General features: G+C 33.3%; 1 protein-coding gene across 2 annotated transcripts in view; it reads left to right on the plus strand.

The window, feature by feature from the left end:
* Positions 1 to 20,348, plus strand: part of Col11a1 (collagen type XI alpha 1 chain) — a 175,536-nt gene that overhangs the window by 109,270 nt on the left and 45,918 nt on the right. For both annotated transcript variants that reach the window (XM_076933160.1, XM_034499909.2), the window contains exons 36-42: positions 2,482 to 2,535; positions 5,287 to 5,340; positions 9,872 to 9,925; positions 11,112 to 11,219; positions 11,604 to 11,693; positions 11,961 to 12,014; positions 18,227 to 18,334. In XM_076933160.1, coding sequence (XP_076789275.1) covers positions 2,482 to 2,535; positions 5,287 to 5,340; positions 9,872 to 9,925; positions 11,112 to 11,219; positions 11,604 to 11,693; positions 11,961 to 12,014; positions 18,227 to 18,334 — 522 coding nt within the window. The remainder of the gene's footprint in view (positions 1 to 2,481; positions 2,536 to 5,286; positions 5,341 to 9,871; positions 9,926 to 11,111; positions 11,220 to 11,603; positions 11,694 to 11,960; positions 12,015 to 18,226; positions 18,335 to 20,348) is intronic.

Below are 20,348 nucleotides of genomic sequence, written 5' to 3' on the forward strand. Positions count from 1 at the left end.
TGTATGTGGTAAACAGCACATATATGCATATTTTCTTTCCATTTACTGGCTGGCAGGAAATTTAAATATTATTTACTTATGTATGTGTTTTTGAGATTAATTTTTAATTAGCATGTAAAGTATTAGATCTATTTATGACATTTTAAAACATAGTTTGTTTTTGTTGATCTAGCCTTTTTTTCCACACCTCCCTCTTCCTACCTTGTACCTTTCCTTACACAATAATATCTTATGTGGTTTTTTTTTTTGTCACAAGTATCATGTAACCCATTCCTCAGGTCCTGTTTGTCACCTGGTATAGTCCCAAGTGGCCAGTCCTGCATACATGTACAGAAAAGTAACACTAAATGGACTCTAACAAGTAAATAGATTGTGTGCACATGTGTGTTTGTGGGTGTGCATCTGTGCATTAGTCATTATAAAAGAGGTCATAAGCTTGAAATGGAGCGTGGGAAATGTGAAAAGTTGGAGGAGGAATAGGAAGAGCAAAATAGGGCTGAAGAGATGGCTCAGCATTTAAGAGCAGTTGACTGCTCTTCCAGAGATCCTGAGTTCAATTCCCAGCAACCACATGGTGGCTCATAACCACCTGTAATGGGATCTGATACCCTTCTCTGGTGTATCTAAAAGGAGTGACAGTGTACTCATATAAAATTATAAAATAAATAAATAAATCTTTAAAAACAAAAGGAAGGGCAAAATATTGTAAACACATTAATCATGTTTGATTCACAAATAATTATAAACTACATAAAGATCTTAGTCTTAAATGAATTTTTAACAAAAATTTAAGTCCGCATGTAGATTTTGAATAACTGTTTCATGTTTTAAGAGGATAAATTATTAATTCTTAATATTCACTCAGTGGAGATTTTATACCTTTATTTTTCTTCCATATTTATTTATTTATTTATTTAATTTACATTCCATGAGCTTCCCCTCTTCCCAGTCTTCCTCCCACAGTTCCTCATCAATTGCTTTCAATTATAATATAAATGCTGTAAATAGCAAAAGCTTATATTTATTTGTGATGTAGCATTGGATTAAAATGCTATTGAAAAATTTCTTGTGAAGACACAACTAATAACATAAAAAGTAAAGTATTTTGAATACCTACTTCAGTAAGCTGTGTTTTTGCTTTGCAAACAGTAAGCTTAATATTCATCTTATTATACAAGAATATATATATATATATATATATATATATATATATATATCCCATTTTATATGTCTTCATTTAGTAGATATAATTACGTGCTTGGCAAGTCTAGGCTTAACTTTTACCAATCTATTTTCTTGATACCAAAACAATTTCTATAACTGGATGGACTTTATGTATTTTAGAGATGTGCAAATAAGAACCTGAATAACTAAATTCGTATCAAGCTAGGAGTGCTATTATAAATGCCTGTTGGGGTAGATTGTTAATAGGAATCATCACAAAGTTCATCTTATTTTGTGTATTAAAGAGTGTAACGTGGAGAACAACTTATAATTCTGATGAACAATAGAATTCTTGCCCCAGCGTGATTGGTAGGGCCAAGAATTCTTTAGTAATAATCATATATGCTTCCTTTTATCTGTGTATTACTAGAGATAGAACTCTTTTGGAGTAAATTGGAGTTTTCACTTTGGAGATTGATTGAGACTTCGTTTAATATCTCTCTTTATAAATGCTTGAAACCAATATTAAAAGAATATATACTGTGAAACTTCTCATACAGATAGATATGCTTTATTGCTTTTGTTAATTATTTTTATTTACTTAAATTTGTTCTTCAACAAGTTTCATATAATGGCATAAGGCATACTGGCCACTCTCCCAAAGTTGTCCTCCCAGCTTCATCCCACCTCTGTTTATCACCCCATCCTTCACACAAATTCCCCCTGCCCCCATTTTCCTGTCTGTGTTTCCTTTGTCACCCACTGTGAGGAACTAGCTTATATATGTGAATTTTGATTTGGAGCTGTCTCTTAGCACCTGCTGGGCTCAGCAGGGGATACAGTGTAAAGAGTGTGAATCTCAATCTCCCAGATTCTCTCAATAGCCCATAGTTCAGTCAGGAGCCACCCCATGAACCCATCTGTCTTTCATGACTGACTGTTGTCAAGGCCAGTATTGTGTATCCCAGCTGACCACACTTGCTTGATAATACTTATAAGTCTCCCTCCTGTCCTTTATTATTATTTTCTAAGTCATGAACCAGATGTATACATCTTGTGTAGGAATATTAGCATTTCGTATAAACTGTAAATATTCACAGTTCTCTTGAGATAAGGATATTGGTGTGATGTGCAGTTTCTCATAGTTAGAAATCATTACAGTTCTAGGTTAGACTAGTCATACTATTGCATATTTTAATGAGTAAGATGGGGAAATTCATTCCTCTAGTGTTTTGTTTGACAGAATGAACCACAAAGCATACAGACATATCCTTGAAGATTTATTGTTAAATTTTCTCTAATGCTTTTTGTTTTCAGGGCCCTCAAGGACCTCAGGGTCCAGTTGGATTCCCTGGACCAAAAGGCCCTCCTGTAAGTGTGACAGATTTTCTTTTGCTTCACTCAATAATACTTTAACAAAGCATTGGACTCATTTTTCTCCAGATCTTTCAGCCTTTTCTGAACTGTGTCTTCAGTAAGCTTTGCATAATTGATCATTCACTCATATTCTTTACCAGGATGCATTAGAAATACAGTAATGATCTTACACTTAAGTGTACAGTTTGATTGACAAGATGTCACTTTAAGCAGAATTACCCTCTCTTCCTTCCTCTCCCTCTCTTTCTTCTTATTTCCTTTCTTCCCTCCTCCGTCTTTCCTTCCCTCCCTTCATCCCTCCTTTACTGTCTCTCTCCAGTTTTTGTTAGTTCTTTCCTTTAAGATGTGGTCTCAACACTATAATGTAGGCTTTTCTCTACTCCTTTCTTTCCTTCTGTCTCTGTCTCCCAAATATTGAAACTCCAGGCTAAGAATCAACTGAATACAGCTGTCTAATGTCATTATTACCACATTTTAGTAATATATAGTTATATAATTTAAGAACCAGTATTAAGATTTGTAACTTTACTATCATGTTGCATGTAATTCTACTTTTAAAAGAATCCAAATTCATCATCAATTAGAAGGAAGGAGACATCTTTAAGCAATTACTAGTGTTATCACAGAGGACCATGATGAATATGCAAATTTTCATGTAGATTTTAAAGTCAGTGTCATGAACCTGCTGAGAAATTAGTTGGTTTTATTTTATTGATTAGTAATGTAGAGTCAAAACAGTTATTTCAGATATATTGCATAATTTTGAAATGTGTACTTACTTCAAGCCAAAGCTTGATGATATTGCTTTTTGGCCCATTAACTCTATTCCTCCAACTCTCTAGGAACTCCATTAAAGGCCATAATGTGTTCATTCCAAGATATAATCATTTAATTCTAAGATCACTATCTCAAAAGATGATCATTTTGCTAATTTAAAAATAATTAGTGCCAGTAAGGAGCAAGGTATTCCTCAATGCTTGCTTACACTCCTAAGTTCATCAAGAAACATGTAAAGGTCTCTCACTTATTACTGTGCCCATATTTGATGACATTTTAGTGTCTTGGGGAAGAAGCCAGGTACATGTATTATTCTTCATGTAACATTGTATTAGTCTGAAAACTTTATAATGTTCTCAGATTGATAAAACATTTCTCCATCTGTGTTAAAACAGTGGTGATAGAGAAGTGCTTTAATATGCTTTTTTTGCAAAGCTGTAACTAGATCAATCTACCAGCAATTAACTATGTGTTTCTGAGCTCTCTAAGCTATGGCTAAAGCTGCACACTTCATTACTATACACCTAATGGCTAGTGAAGAGTTAATTGATATATTCATTTAAAAGACAATAAAAGTTATTTTACAAAATGGGTCCTTAACAGCTCCTCATTCATGCTTTGTGGGTAAGGTTGGCAGTCGAATCATCTTGCTGATCTTGAATACAATAAAAACTGTCAGCAAGCATTGATCATATGAACTGCTATTTTAAAGTAAAGGTGCTAACTCACAACACATCTTAAGTGTCAAGATGGAAGTGATCAGGGAGCAGAAACTGTTTGGAACACTGCCAGAGGCAGCCCTGAAGCATGCCAGCCATTCTAGTAGTCAATTCAAACTGGAAAAAAATAAAAAAAAGAGGACCAAATATGTGTTCCTTTTTGAGTCAAAGACTTTTGTTCAAACTGGCTAGATATTAGGTGTATAAAAATAGACCTTTGAAGATAACATCATTTAAATAATTAACAGTAGCAAGGGGTGGTATGCTAGACATTAAAAATATCTTGATTAAAATGGCTACATACCTCAATTTATTCAGAATACAGAGACTGTTTTTACACACCTACTAAATGTATTTTGAAAGGCAAACTGATACTAAATGGCTTCTGAGAGTGTAGTCTATAAGGCTATTGAAAGAAGCAGTCAGTCACTATTAAATGTTTAGAATGTCCTTACAAAGCGGCTTTTAGAAAAAAAAAATCTTTTTATTGAGTCTGCAATTTTTTAACCACTTAGTTAATTGCTTGTTTCTTTCTTCAGATATGGCAAACAGTCCCCTTTGCAGAAGGCAGTCATATAGTAAAATTTTCTCTAGCTTTCATAAGTATTTTACTTCTTAGAGAGAATGTCAAAAATACTTAAAATACATTTATTCCTGATGACTTTTAGAACTGAACATTGGTGGTTTATTTTGTGTTTGGTTTTTGTTTGTTTGCTTTGTGTGTGTGTGTGTGTGTGTGTGTGTGTGTATACTTGGAAAAGTTTGACAGGTAAAATGACAATAGTTTTGCAAGTTAGCATTTCTTCTTCATTTTTGTCAGAAACTCGATGACCACTAGAGGTCACTACAGGTCACTAGCTTCATCTCTTATCCACATTCAATTGTGAATGCACCTTTAAAACAGAAAACAGGCAATATTGTCAAGCACTGAATAACTATTGTTTTTGCTGAAGTAAAACTACAAACTTATGCATATATGTTCTTAAAATGCAGATGCATATGAAAAAAATTTCATTGAAATGTAAAGTGCCCTGTATACAGTTCTCCAGATTTCCCATTTCCTGTTTTTAATTACAGAGGCAATTCACAAATGAGTGTATATAAAAGTCAACTAAATATCACTTGATATAAAGATAAAACCATCAAAATATAGTTTTCTATAAAATACAAGATGGTTATCTTGTTACCCTTGGGCTATAACACAGAGCAGTATTCATGAGACCTGGTTATTTAATGTTTGTTATTCCAGGGCCCCGCTGGGAAAGATGGGCTACCAGGACACCCTGGACAGCGTGGAGAGACTGTAAGTGACCCCAAGTATATTATTATTATTATTATTATTATTATTATTATTATTATTATTATCATTATTACTACTACTACTACTATTGGATTGAAATGTTCTATGTCTCAGATTATACAGTTTCAAAAAAATCTGTTTTATGATTAACAGTTAAATTGTTAGTTGAAAACTGGTGGAATGGATTGCTTTCTTTCTTTTCTCTTTTCTTTTCCTTATTTTTTACTGTACTGTGACATAATTTGTGATGTACTATCCCACTCAATTTTATTGTGTTCTATTTATCGACAGTGTAGTTAACTCCTTTCTTTTTTAACTTTCCTTTTGCCTTTTATTGGAAAAAGAATTTTTCTCATACAATATATCCTGATGATAGGTTCCTACTTGTTTCTTCCCACCTCCTCTCCCCTCCAAATCTACTTCTTTTCTATTTCTCCTTAGAAAAGTACAGACATGTAAGCCATAACAATGAAACCTGACAATGAAATATAATGAGATAAAATAAAAATCATCCTACGGAGCCTGGACAAGAAAACGTCACAGAAAAAAGGAGACCCAAGAGCAGGCAAAAGAATCAGAGACCCACTGGTTTACATACTCAAAAGTCCAATAAAAATACTAGACTGAAAGCTATAATCTATGCACACAGCAGCTGCTGTAGACCTGTGCAGTCCCTCTGCTTATTGCTTCAGCTCTGTGATCTTAAGTGTCTTGCTTAGTTGATTTATAGGGCATTGTTTGTAAAATAACTTTTGTTGCCCCAGATGAAGTGATGAGATGATAGCTGTGCCCAAGCTATGTGAATACATGGAACTTTTCCTTTTGTGTTCTACCTATGTCTAAGCCTGGAAGCTTCTAGCCTCAGTACAATCTAATCTTCCAAGCTAACTGGTTCAATCTGGCTGGCTGCAGCTTCTGACTGAATAGCTTTTCCTGGCCTCATATTACTATCGCTATCTATCTATCTATCTATCTATCTATCTATCTATCTATCTATCTATCTATCTTGCTGATCTACTGTAGGCTGTCTACTGTTTCTTCTCCTGAGTGTTGGCCATATCCTGTCTCTGCTCATTCTGTTTAATCTATCTCTGATTCAACATGTTGCCTCTCAATTAGATGTCACTATCAAACATGGCTTTTATATTTACCTTCATTGTTTAGGATTAAAGGTGTGTACTAAGGATATTTCTAAATTTCAGCCAGAGGGATTAAAGATATGTCATTCCAGCCAGATCACAGAGACTTAGAAGATTTATAGGTGTGATCACTTGTCAGAGCAGCCATGTTACTGGATTAAAATTCCTCAATACTTGTTCTCCTGGTGTCCTCCCTTTTGTATGGTTTTTGCAATCTCCATGGAATTCCCTGAGCTCTCAAAATAGGGATTTGATAAGAGACCTCCCAGTTTGAGTCTACATGTTTGGCTGTGAGTTTCTATATCTGTTCTCATCGGCAGCCACTGAGACTTTTATTAAAATAGTTTAGCAAATGCATAAATAGACAAAGGGTTGACCTTATCAAGTTCACTTGGAAAACTAGGATGCTTGTTGGTATGATTTTTATTGTTACTATTAGCATTATAAGAATGAGATAATACAGATGATCTCCTATCTGAAATACCTCCACAAGATAGCCATCTGAGCCCTCCCACTAAAGTCTGTTCATAGATCCATCCCATCAAAACCTTTCAAGACTCATTTATCTAAAAAAAAAAAAGCCATACTATCATAAGTCCCATACATGAAGCAGCATGAGTCTATTGGAGTTAGAGAATGAGGTATTTTCTGAAATGGGAATTGTAAGGAAATAATTGACTTGAAAATATGCCTCATGTCTAATAGGAAAATGTAGGTAAAACATTATAACTTGATTTGTATAGTCTGTGGGAAATACAACTGTCACCTAACTGAGCAGCTTTCCTTATGTTGAAATTCTTGGGCAGACAAAGGTCCCCTGGTGGGCTGCTGTGTTAGTTTATTTCTTTATTTTCTTACTCTTAAACTCCATGTCTATCTAGCTCAGTAGGTTGTTATTCTAATCAGAAATCTTCCCTGTTGCCCATGATTTCTTGGAATCAGACATTGGATCTCACAATTAGTTAATTTTATTTACTTTTCATGTGGAAACCAGGACTCAGACTACCTTTGACTATTTTGTAAAGCACCCTATTACTGCATTTTGCTAACATTAAAAGATATTTTACAATTGGATGCCAGTGTATCATAATAATGTTGAACTGTTTTCCTGCAGTGGGAAAAGTTTTCCATCAGGAGAAATGTAATTCTTGTCTTGGTCACCACCTCATAATTGTTGATTTAAGGAGTCTTAGTTTTTACCCAGAATGTTTAGTCTAAAATTTCCAAAAGCATATAAAAAAATAGATATTGGGACCAAAGATGAAAATTTACTCTTGGAAAGGCTATCTCCTGAGTTATAAAATTAATCTCTAAAAATAACACTCACTGAAATCTGTCAAGGCACTCTTATTCAAATCTCGCAGCCAACAGTTTTACCAAAGTCGTTGATCTCCAGAGAACAACTCCAAAGTACTTCTAAAGTGTCTTTTGAAGAATCAGTAGCTAGATAATTAATAATTAAATATCCCCCATTTCTAAATTTAATCAAAAGTGGTAGTTTGAGCATGATGAAATTGTATGCAATTCTCATAAGAAAAAAATTTTAAAAATACTTGCTTCCTGCAAAGAAGCCGTATCATATAAAACATTAAAAAGTGAAACAAGAAAAATAAAACAGCACATTAGTTAAGGCTTCCAGGAAGTTTCTATCTGGTATGCTCTCACAGACAAAATTATTTTTAGAAAATTGTATCAGGATTTCCACTTGTAAGAGAACAGTGAGCACTGGGCAGTGGTAGCACACGCTTTTAATCCCAGCACTTAGGAGGCAAAGGCAGGTGGATTTCTGATACTGTGTTGGTGGTTGTTCTAGACAATGCGAACAACTGTGTGAACCTGATTTAAATTCTGAAATTGTTAAGAAAAAAATTGGCTATAGCTTGGATGTCTAGTAGGGCAATATAGAGAAGGTTGCATGTTAAATACTTCTCACATGACTAAGCAAATTCTTCTTGTGAGGACTGAGGGAAGCCTGGGGACTGAAGGAGCTTTGTTTTTAAAAATATTATCCAAGCCTCTGTGTATCATACAGAAAAATTGCTGGAGAATCACAGCCACAAATCTGCCTCCATGCTGAGATGAAATGGCACTATACATTATTGTTAATGTCCAATTGAGACTTCCCAATAAGGATAGGACTGCTGAACCCTGCACATGTCACCAATTTACAGCATGGAGCAAATGCTAAAGTTTGCCAGTATGGTGTATATAATTTCAGTAAAAGAGGTTGTTGACATAATTCAGTGAGTATTATGTATATGTGCATGTATGTATTCATTTATATGTGTATACTATATCCATATTCATACATGTGGTGTACAAATGTGTAAATGTGTATTTTATGTGCATGTACATAGCATGTAGTCTGATCATTGATTTTCAAACTCACCAGTTGTTTCAATGTTATAACTAGAAAATATTAAATACATTCTCTGATAATATTCTTCAGAATAACTTGGTCTTGCTATTGAGACAGTAGCAAAATAAAAGTCTCATGGTCTTAAGTCAAATTTTAAAATAGGAGAATTGTATTTCCTTTCCCTGTAATATGAACTTCAATAATAAAAGTACAGACTTATTTACTTACCAATATTTTTGCTATAAATAATTGAATTGTAACCTTTTTTAAGTTGTGATACAAAAGAAAAATGACAAGTTTCTATTTGTGTCTACTTTGTTTATACTCTTTTTATATTTTACTGATTGATAGCATTGTAAACACTATTTCCTTTTATTTGGAAGACTTTTCCCTCCAGTTTTTGTTTTTTTTTTTTTCCTTTTTCTTTTCTTTTTCCACATGTATATCTCCAACTTTCAAATGTAGATTATATGGCTTTAGAAAGAAATATGTCATAATAAAATCACATGGAAAAGGTAATCCATGGTCCTGGAGAAATGTATATCCTATAACATATTCCCAAAACCTGATATATTAAACACTGTTCACCAGTGATATCAACCACCTCATATTTATTGATTGGAATATTTGAAAAGTGTAAGGAATAGTACTGTTAAAGCTAAAATGATTATTAATCATGTAAACTATTGTCTTCATAAATATGTTTTACATATTATATATAAACATTGCATATTTAAATTTTCATATATTGCTTTGTGTGGTACAGTAGTGAGAAAAATACAGTTTTCTTCCATCTCCCTTGTATGGCCTAATGTTTTATTTTACTGAAAATGCTAATTGCACTATGATGTAAAAAAAATGAAAATCGAGTGTATTGGTGATTTATAAAAATAAATAGTGTCTCATGACATTTGAAATGAATAATTTTTAGTCAAAATGAAACATTTGTTTATCATGTTATTCAATTATTTTGCAGAATTTTAATTTTTGCTTTATTATAACTTTAGCATTTTAACTTTGTACTTTACTTTCTTAGGGATTTCAAGGCAAGACCGGTCCCCCTGGGCCAGGAGGTGTGGTAGGACCACAGGTATGTCTCTTTGTTTTTCTAGCAATTTTTTATCTTTTTAATTTTTTAGTAAGATGACTTAAATGTTTAAAATTTTGACAAAGCAATTTATTATTGTTATTACTATCATTTTGGTTTTGCTTAAAACAACTCTGCAAGACATACAAACCGGCTTTGAACTCATTATATAGCTAAGAGTGACTGTGGAAATGTGTTTCCATATTAATAAGTTAAAGAGTTTCAGTAATTACAGATAAGGGAATTTAAACATGGAAGTGTATGCAAAAGTGGAGACATGTGTTCTTTTCCCACATCAAACCAACCAACCAAAAAAAAAGATACCATATTTCATATTTTAGGGATGTTATCCCACAAGCAACTACAATATGCGTTTTGATTTTTAACAGTCTCAGCTGCTAGAATTTTTCTCATTATGTTTTTAATTATTTAATTATGTTTAAATGTTTAAAGTGGTCGTTTTGCTGTGGCAACAGAGGACAGCTGGACACCATTTCCTCTTTATACTGAAATCTTTTCTTACCCCAGTCTTAAAGGACAAATAGATGAGCTGGAATTTCTCCTCAGCATTTGCTGTAACTTCAGGCATCTGGCTTTTCAGTACAGTTTTCAGTGCAAACACGTGGACTGGACTTGAGGATCCCTTACTGTCCCATCTTAGACTTGGGCAAATGAATATAAACTAATTATTTGTAGGGGGGGTGCCTGTGTCAAGGAAATTTCAAAGACAACTGCTTCATTTCTTTGGAATTCCCAAGGACTCTGAGTTATTATCAAGCAGTGAGTGATCCCTTTAGTACTCTCTGGAGTGGCATCAATGCCTCTGTATTGTAAAGCTCATTTGACACCTCATATAAAAAGAGGAATAAGATGAAACTGTCATTTATAACATGAAGTTTTAAAGAGCAATTGGGCTAGTTCTCAAGTGACTCTAATATTCAAAAAAGAAATTATCCTTGCATACTTCATATAGTTCCTGGCACATCTGGCTATTTTCACCAAGATTACAGTAAGCTTTTCAAACACTTGACAGATACACTCCTTTCCTTATGTTCTTGGAGGCGTTCTGTTGCCCATCACAAAAATAAAGGAAAATGATCCCATGAGGGAGAGTAATCTTTGTGTTTGCTTTCTATTTATTTACCCAAATGAAAGGTTACTCTAATACGGTTTTTCTTGTCTGATTTAGGGACCAACTGGCGAGACTGGTCCAATAGGTGAACGTGGGCATCCTGGCCCTCCTGGTCCTCCTGGCGAGCAAGGACTTCCTGGTGCGGCAGGGAAAGAAGGCGCAAAGGTACCACAAGCCCACGGACAGTCTCTGACTCAAAGTTTCAGTGTATTCCTCATGGGAGTTCTATGCTTTTCTATAATACTCAACATCAGAACAAAATTCCGTGGAGAAATTTCATGTGAAGTTATTGTTATTTAAAGTCATTATTAAATAATAACACAAGAATCATTTTATTGAACATAATATCATCAGTTTATATAAACTGTTACATATGGGTATTACTCTTTATTTTGGTATGCATGGAACTCCTAGTGACAGCCTTTTAATTAAATTACATTCAAGTTCTACTTTCATATTTTCTTTAATTAACTGTAAAAGATACTGTTTTGTTCCTAGAAACCTGTGTAGAAATTACACTTTGCAGATGACATGTATTATATCTCTCAGGGAGATCCCGGTCCTCAAGGTATCTCAGGGAAAGATGGACCAGCAGGAATACGTGGTTTCCCGGGTGAAAGAGGCCTTCCTGGAGCCCAGGTAGAGTCAACATATATGTCCAGCATGTAGATAAAATTTTTGCTCAGAAGCTTTTATTCTCTGAGCTTAGCCTGAGAGTCATGAGTAAATAAGTCATGAGTAAATATATATATGTACATACACATATATTTCAGAATCTTAATATGCATGCATATACCCACATTTGTTTATTTCAGAAAATATGTAATTTCCATTTTATCAGTCATATATCTCCTACTTCTTGTGAATTCATAAGGATTCAGTTGAGTTCTGTTTTCCCGTTTTCAGGGTGCACCTGGTCTGAAAGGAGGAGAAGGTCCCCAGGGCCCACAGGGTCCAGTTGTAAGTATGATGATAATTGATAGCCATGCTGTCCATAGTCACAAATTACAGCTCCTCTGTCGTTACTCACATGCTGTAATCCCATGGTGTTGGGGAGAGAAACAGGTGTCAATCAAAGCACTCAATACCTGTTTTCTGCTAATTGTGGCCACTGATGAGGGCAGGAGCAGAAGTGTTTAGGAGTTTGGAGGGATTTTCTCTGGCAGGAGATAAGGAACCATCTTAACGTTTTCAACAACATAAATCAGAACTGTAAGCAAAAGAAAATCATCAACAGAAAAATAAGCTGGAGAGGATATGGTTTGAGTTTGTCTTCTTTTTCAGTCTTTCATTTAATAATTAATCATAAAAAGCTTCAATTTTCATATACATTATATTCTGTCTGATATAAGTGCTTGATGAGTCTTGAATTTTTCAGTGATATAAAAATGTCAAATAAAAATGAAAAGGTGTCATTTCATGGGCCAGTAGTGACTTTACCCAGCTCTGTCACATCATGAAATAATAGGCTGTGAGCAAGGGCCAGTTTAGCTTCCCTTTTATTCCTGAAGGTGTGTGTAAACTGCAGAGAAGCAGGGTGCTGAGATCACATTTTTTAAAGCCATCATTGTTCTCTGCAATGCTGTGAGGCATCACCATAGCACACAAGATGCCACATTTAGAAGCCTGCTTTCATTTTATCTTCTTTCTCCTACTGAAGCCATGTTAATCATCTCCACAGTAGTTCGTCTTCATTTCTCCCACCATGTCCTTTGTTGAGTCCATTCGTTCTCTTCCTAACCATGTTTTCACTCTTCTCCTTGACTCCATTCATTTTGCTACCCATCCTCTATCAGTTCATTTCCCAATAGCCGTAGATTTTAACATACTTCCTTAACTATGCCATTATCTTACTGAACCACCCTTGTGGGTTTATACAGCCTTCGGAATCCACTTAACAATCATGGTCAACAAATCTTCTTCATAATGTGATCCTAAGAACAATGACATGCCTATACCCTTATTTGTATTGCCCTTTGGTTCTCAGCCATGTGATATATTGACATCCTCACATTTTTCTAATCAGTATACTCTTTGAGAGTATTATACAATCTCTTACTCAGCTCCACGGGATCTACCACCTTCTTGTGACTGTTGAAGTCATCATTGAACTCACATTCACAAACCCATAGCACGTGCATACACACACACATACTCACGCACAATTAAATGTATAAATCTAAAAGCCTTTTCCCTGTGCTTTTAATTAATTTAATAATTATATGTTATCTTATTTACTAACTCAGGGCATGTTGTTATTATGGAAATGATAGAATTTTCTTTATATGTAGAAAGCAAACATATGAGAGGAAGCAGAGAAGAAGTTCCTGAAGTGCGTTTCCAACATTTTCCGACTTGTAGTGCAGGTCTTTACGACAACATTGTTGATTTCTCTTTCGTTACTAAACCTCAGTGTTTTGGATTCTTACTTCTCCGTTGTGAATTATTTCTCCTTGTCATATCGTCAATAGCTTACATGTCTCTGTCAGAACACTTTCTTGTCTCATTTTCCCCTCTTTATTCTGCTGCATTTTCTTTATTTTTCGATGAGATAAGAGATTTTAGAATAATGGCCCTGATGACACTTGAGCCATGTGTTCCATGGTGTTAAGACCCAAGGAGTGCCGATCTGTGTACAGACATGGTGGTCAGAGCAAAATATTGCATCAAATAGTACAAAACGTTGAGCTGATCACTCATGTTTAAACTATAAATTCTAATAATATTTGATATTTCATCTAGGCTTTTATTTTATGTGATTTAAAGTATGTCATTAGGAGGGTATAATGACTTCATAGTATTGTAACGAAGGTCACCTTGTTCACCGTCAAAAGATGGAAATACAGTTTTCTTTTCTGTATACATAGCTTTGGATCATAAGAACTTGCTGGTGTTTGCTTTTCCTCAGTGGGCCTTATTTACACTGAATGCTGATGAGATGACTTGTCTGATTTCTACTTTTATATGATTTACAAAGCTTTTCTTGAATTTGAAACAAACAATGAAAGTAACTGGTAATATAGGTTCTTTAGTATCTTCTTTGTGCAAAGGTTAGAGAAACAGCCCCACTCTCACTAGTCCAAGGGTACACATCAGTGCCAGAGCTTCTTGTTTTGTTACCATTACAAGGACTATAAGAGAATGTAGCAGTTTTTAAAAAGGACAGGTTGTACAAACAGGGTAAAGATAACATGAAAATAAGAAACTTGGTAGAAGGTTTAAAGATCAGAGTGTGTTAAAGCATAGTCTCTTTCGAAATTAAAAAACATGAAAATACCTTTTCTATAGTGGATAATATCTAATATAGAGCTTTGTTCATAAGAATAAAAAGCAGAAATAACTTTTGCAAACTTTTTAAACTGCATGATCCATTGCTATCTAAATCACAAAGTACAAAAATGATAGTTCAATGGGTTTATTTTTTATTTATTTTTTATTTTTTATAAATTGCCATTTCTGTCAAAACTCAAGGATACAATAATGCTTTGTGGAATATGCCGTCTTCTACCTAACAGCATGACCTTAGTGGCACAATAGAACCTCCTCATCTTTAATGACTTGTATCAACTTTCAGTTTTGTTACTACTAAATATTATATATGTCTTTAAGTATAGAGCTGCCTGGGCATAATTATCTAAAATGAATTGTATTCCTGTTGTCAGATAATCATTTCCAAAAGATCATTAGGTACATCACAATACTAAATATTTCATGAGCTGGATCACAGGTGATTTCTGTTCCTGTTTTGTTGGTGAGAAAATGAGCCTAAAACAATTTAGTCAAGATCAGAAAAGTATTGGTTCAAAGTCTGGAAAGAGAAGGATCACACTATCAATTGACACATTTATCTATGGAAAGCTTTGTTGTGCTAGTAGCTACCAAAAGTGTTTGATCATTGTAAAAAAAAAAAAAATGAGCACTAAAAGTTTAACCTGCACACACACACACACACACACACACACACACACACACACACACACACACATACACACACACACACTCACACTCACACAGGTTTTGTTCATATAACTATTTAGCTTACTACACAGAATAATTATATTTACTATGTACAAAATCAAAAGTTTTTATCAATACAAATATCTAAGCTTTATGAAAAATATTAAGCTTGAAAATGAGTTTGGCAAAGCTGTTATGTAGTGTCCTGTGAGCGCAGACTCCCTTTGTACATGTGATGAATTTATAAATAGAACCTTCTTCTGAAATTGGGATGAAACTAAAGAAAAGAGAGAGTACTTAAATGTTGTTAAATTAGAAAGTTTTATTTGTTGAAGGCTGTCTGAGACTATTTAGTATTTTCAACTTTGCTATCCATCATTTGTTTAATAAATAGACACCATCAGAGATTATCACTTTGCACTTATTTGTAGATAAAATAAAATCAGTGTTGACCATATAATTGTTACAAATAGCTAGGCTCAGAAATTTTCCATAATAACTAGTAGAAAAAATGGATTGGTGTTGTACATTATGGCACAGGTATATACTGAAAAGCCCCTTTGTCTTGTCTTCCCAATATTTGTTTTAATGCTGATGGGATCTGACAAGATCATGATAAATATTTTAACTATAGAAAAGCAATATATTTTGTTATTAATTTTAATGCGGCCTCCGAAATGAAGAGAATAATCTGAAATTTAATCTTAAGAATGCTTTAAGGCAGAAAGTAAAATAGTTTGCTTTCTAATAATAATATATAACTTCTACACACTCTGTACATATCCTTAGATTCAAACCAGTGTTCTGTCCTTCCTTGAGATACATGAAAATTATGTACAGCATTTGGGTTAATTTTAAATATTAAGCACACTTTACTTTCAACAAACATTTTTCCAAAATAAAAGCCACAAACTCATGTCAATCATAATACATCCAAGTAGAGTAAAGCATGCTTACTTTCATTATACTACCCCATCTCATAAGGAACCTACATGTTCAGTTAACTTACAAATGCAAATTTCTATTGACTACATTTGATTGAGTATTCAATGATGTCCAGTGTTATACCTAATTTATAAAAGGACAAATGCACATCATTAATATAAATACATTCAATTATTTCTATTGTCATTTATGTTATTTGTGTATGTATATATAGACTTTTAGGTGTATGTTTTATATGCATAAATATGCACATATTTGTACATATAGAGTTATATATACATACACATATATATAAATATAAAATATATGTGTATATATATATATATATATATATATATATATATATAATATAGGGGCATAAAGATACACTCACAAGTGCACACATATATAATATATACATATTTTTAAAAACATATATATATATATAACAAAATACTAAATGCAATTTTTTTTGCAACTAGGCCCTCATAGTTATGATTTGTAATATTTGATTAATAAGCAGATAATTTTCACACAGCTCTTCACTAATTATTATATAATGACATTTTCTGTAATTTTTTATATAATTCTATCTCATATATTATACTCTTACTTTAAATACAGCTTTGACAAAGATTTTCAAAATTATTTCTTTTTATAGCCCATTGTTTGAAATTATTAAATGCCACATTGATTTATATAATTTCCAAGAGAAAAGATATGTTTCATCTTACTTTTTCCTTTTATAATATCAAATTTGAAACTTTTCAATTTATTTAATAACTTTAAAAATACTTGAATGAGAAGTACTTTGTCACAAAAGAATTTTGACAGAAATTCATGTCAAGAAAATTTAAGTATCAAATTTATCTGTTATCTATATTCAATGAGCACCTTAGGGATACTGAGTGGGTATTAAATTCAAAGCATTTTCCAGAGCATAACCATTGATGTATTGATGTCCTCAGAGAGAAGTAGGGGGAAGTGTCACATAGTGTTGAGGTGGTTTCAAGATTAGAGTCACTCATTTTAATTTTTTAAACCAAAATATAAATGAACAAAAAGAAAATTAGTAAATTGCAAGACACTTTTGTTGCTGGTGTTATCATTGTTCTTCTAGTCTGTATAATTAATTCCTTACATCATGAAAATATAAACTACAACAATTTAACCAACTTGTATTTGTTTAATAATAAGAACACCAATATATAGAAATTCTGTCAGCAAATCACTACCGATGTAAAATATATGTTGACCAAATAAACCACTATTATAAGTTTTGAAATATTCTTTATATAGAGTAATTCGAATAATATATGAAATAACAGAATAAATCGTAACTCAATGATCTATCTAGGAATTCAACTCAAAGACAACCCAGTACTAGATCGCATTTGAGCTATGCATTTCCTGCATTCAATATTTTCTTTAATTGTTTCCTCACATAATAAATAAGAAGACAGTGTCTTCAAGATTATATTTTAAATATTTATCATAGATTTTAAAGCAAATTAGTTAATGGATATATGGTGTGATTCTTTAAAGTCAATTATGCAAAACTAATCAGATGTGAATTGTCCCATACTCTTAAAACAAGGTCAGTCATCAGTAAGACCAAGATAAATTTACAGGTTCTTTCTGAGCAAAAATTCCTAAGTCTGTGCTAATGGTTAGCTCAACTTTTGGATTTAAAGAAAAGAAAATATTTAGCAAATTTGAATTAAGACCAGAAGGCAGTAATGGTGTGATGAGCAGATCTGTTAATCCTTTGTGATATAAAAAGAAAATTATGCTGGGCAGTGGTGGCGCACGCCTTTAATCCCAGCACTTGGAAGGCAGAGGCAGGGGGATTTCTAAGTTTGACGCCAACCTGGTCTACAGAGTGAGTTCCAGGACAGCCAGGACTACACAGAGAAATCCTGCCTCGAAAAAACAAACAAACAAACAAACAAAAAAACAAAAAAAAAAAAAGAAAATTATGCAAGGTTCAATACAAATCTTACCCAACATTGTGTATAGTTATGAACATAGGTTTTCAAAGCTACCATCTCAAAAACTAGAACTTTAGGGTATCTTTCAATTCACTGAATTTTTAAAATATCAACATCTCTTCTTAGTATAGGAATTGGGGTTTAGCCCTTTATGTGGTATCTACTTGTGAGCTCTTAAAATATTTCAAATTTAGCTTGATAATTTTTAGTAGATTGTACTTTTATTGTTAAGGAAGTGATTCTCATGGCAGTATTTGTTTCCACTGTGAGTAACAGGATATCCTTGTTCTCCTGTTCTAGGGCTCTCCTGGAGAGCGAGGCTCAGCGGGCACAGCAGGCCCAATTGGTTTGCCAGGACGTCCAGGCCCCCAGGGCCCTCCTGGTCCAGCTGGAGAAAAAGGTGCTCCTGTAAGTAATGCTGAGGGGAAAATATAGGATACTGCCAACCTGCACACATGATTACTTTTTTATTCGAGGATATTAGCTCTTCACACCTCACTGCGTTTTTCCTGCAGATGTGCCTGGCATAGCAAGACAGCTCCTTGTATTCTGACAATAGAGAAACTTTGAAATTCAATTAGGCAAGATGGCATTTCCCCACAAGTTATGAAGTCCTGATATCTGTGAGGGAGTGGAATGTTATTAATGTAAAAGGCTTCTAATTTTGCTCATTTAAAAAGTAAAATGGGAGTTTTGATTAAATTTTATATACCTTGCTGCTTTAAATTAGAAAAATGTGAACTTTTTATGCCTCTTGGAATGTGAACTTCATCTCCAGTGTTTCTATAGCTCATAAATGTTCCCCTCAGGACATGTTTGAACTTCTCCTGGAGGTTGAGTTTTGCTCTGTAGTAACTGAGATGGGAAACATCTGATTATTACATGTTATAGTTATTGAATTTAAAAATTTTGTATCTCAACTACTGTGGACTTTAGTCAGTTCACTAGTTTTGTCTCTTTCATTTCTGTCTTTGCTTCAATAATATTGAATTTTATTAAGCATGCTCTCATCGTTCAAGATGAATACACCAACTAATTAAATCAATATAGATTAAACACATTAATGTGTGAAGATGCTCATAAATACAGTTTGATACTTTTTCTTGTAAAGTGTGAGATACACACTTGAGTTTAAACTTGTAATTCAAAATATTACTGCCCTTTAATTACTGTCTTCGGTTTTAGAAATAGAATTATACTCATTGTTTATACATTTTCTTTTATTACCCTTGCCCTGATATGTAAGTGCTTCAGTTTTTTAAGACCTGAGATAGAATTCTACCCTGAATAATTTTAATACAAACAGTAATATATTGAGCGCTCATATATCATATATCATATCTAAAAAAATCCAGATGACGGCTCTTACTAAGCCCTTGTTTCATACTCACTATGACAACGAAAGACTAAGAGAGAGTGGGAAAACTCCTTTTATATCTTTTTAAATCTATAATAATGAACCCAATTGATTCCTAATACCATTCATTTATCTTTGTTCTCATGGAATGATCACCTTCATTAGGCTTCACCTTCTAATCATTGCATTGAGAATGACATATTCAATATGTTTTTGGAGGAACATTTTCAAACCATGATAGTCCTGCTAATTTATTTTATTTGTAATTTATTCAGAAAGTTAGAATGGTACCTTTACACTATTGGATATAATTTTTGCTTTGAAGTAAAGGATATTGTAGACTTTTTGCTGAGAAATTTTCTAAGGCCATATGTTTTACACTATATAGGTCACTGGGAAGAAATGGAGGGAAATGGCCTCAATGTCTTTGAGTTTACTTAATTAGAAAATGTAGGCCATACATGACTTGTACAATGATGTATGAATACAGATAAAAGGGACTGTGTTACATTTCATACAAATTGAAATTATAAGTTCTATGATGATAATATATTCAATCCTTTCATTTAAATTGAATACATATTTGATTTATAAACTAAAATACTGAATACCAAAGTCAAAAGCACTGTCAGTTATTTTAAAAATTGATTTAGAGAGACTGATGAAAAATATTTAACTAGACTAGAGTACTACAAGTCTTGACAGTTGGTGATATCCTGGATGGCAGACCATGGAATCCTTGCCCAATTATTCTCTCTCATTTTTCCACACCTAGAGCTACAGTATTTTACTTTAGCACTGAGAAAATCTAACTGGTGGCTACTGAATTAAGTAGTATTTTAATGAAGATTATCAGCTTATATACCTTATCAGAATGTAACTCTGGTGGTGTTAGACTATCCACAAATACCTGTGGAAAAGACTTGCAAGATCATATGAAAATGCTGGCCAAAATGTTAACTACATTTTCTGTTTTCCTAGATTCAAATATCAGTTTTGGCCTGAGTAAAAAAAAAAAAAAAAAAGCGGTTAGTTCTCTGAAGATACAGGTTTCCATGGAGTAAA

The sequence above is a fragment of the Arvicanthis niloticus genome, chromosome 4 (assembly GCF_011762505.2).
Source record: "Arvicanthis niloticus isolate mArvNil1 chromosome 4, mArvNil1.pat.X, whole genome shotgun sequence".
In the NCBI taxonomy this organism is placed as follows: Eukaryota; Metazoa; Chordata; class Mammalia; order Rodentia; family Muridae; genus Arvicanthis; species Arvicanthis niloticus.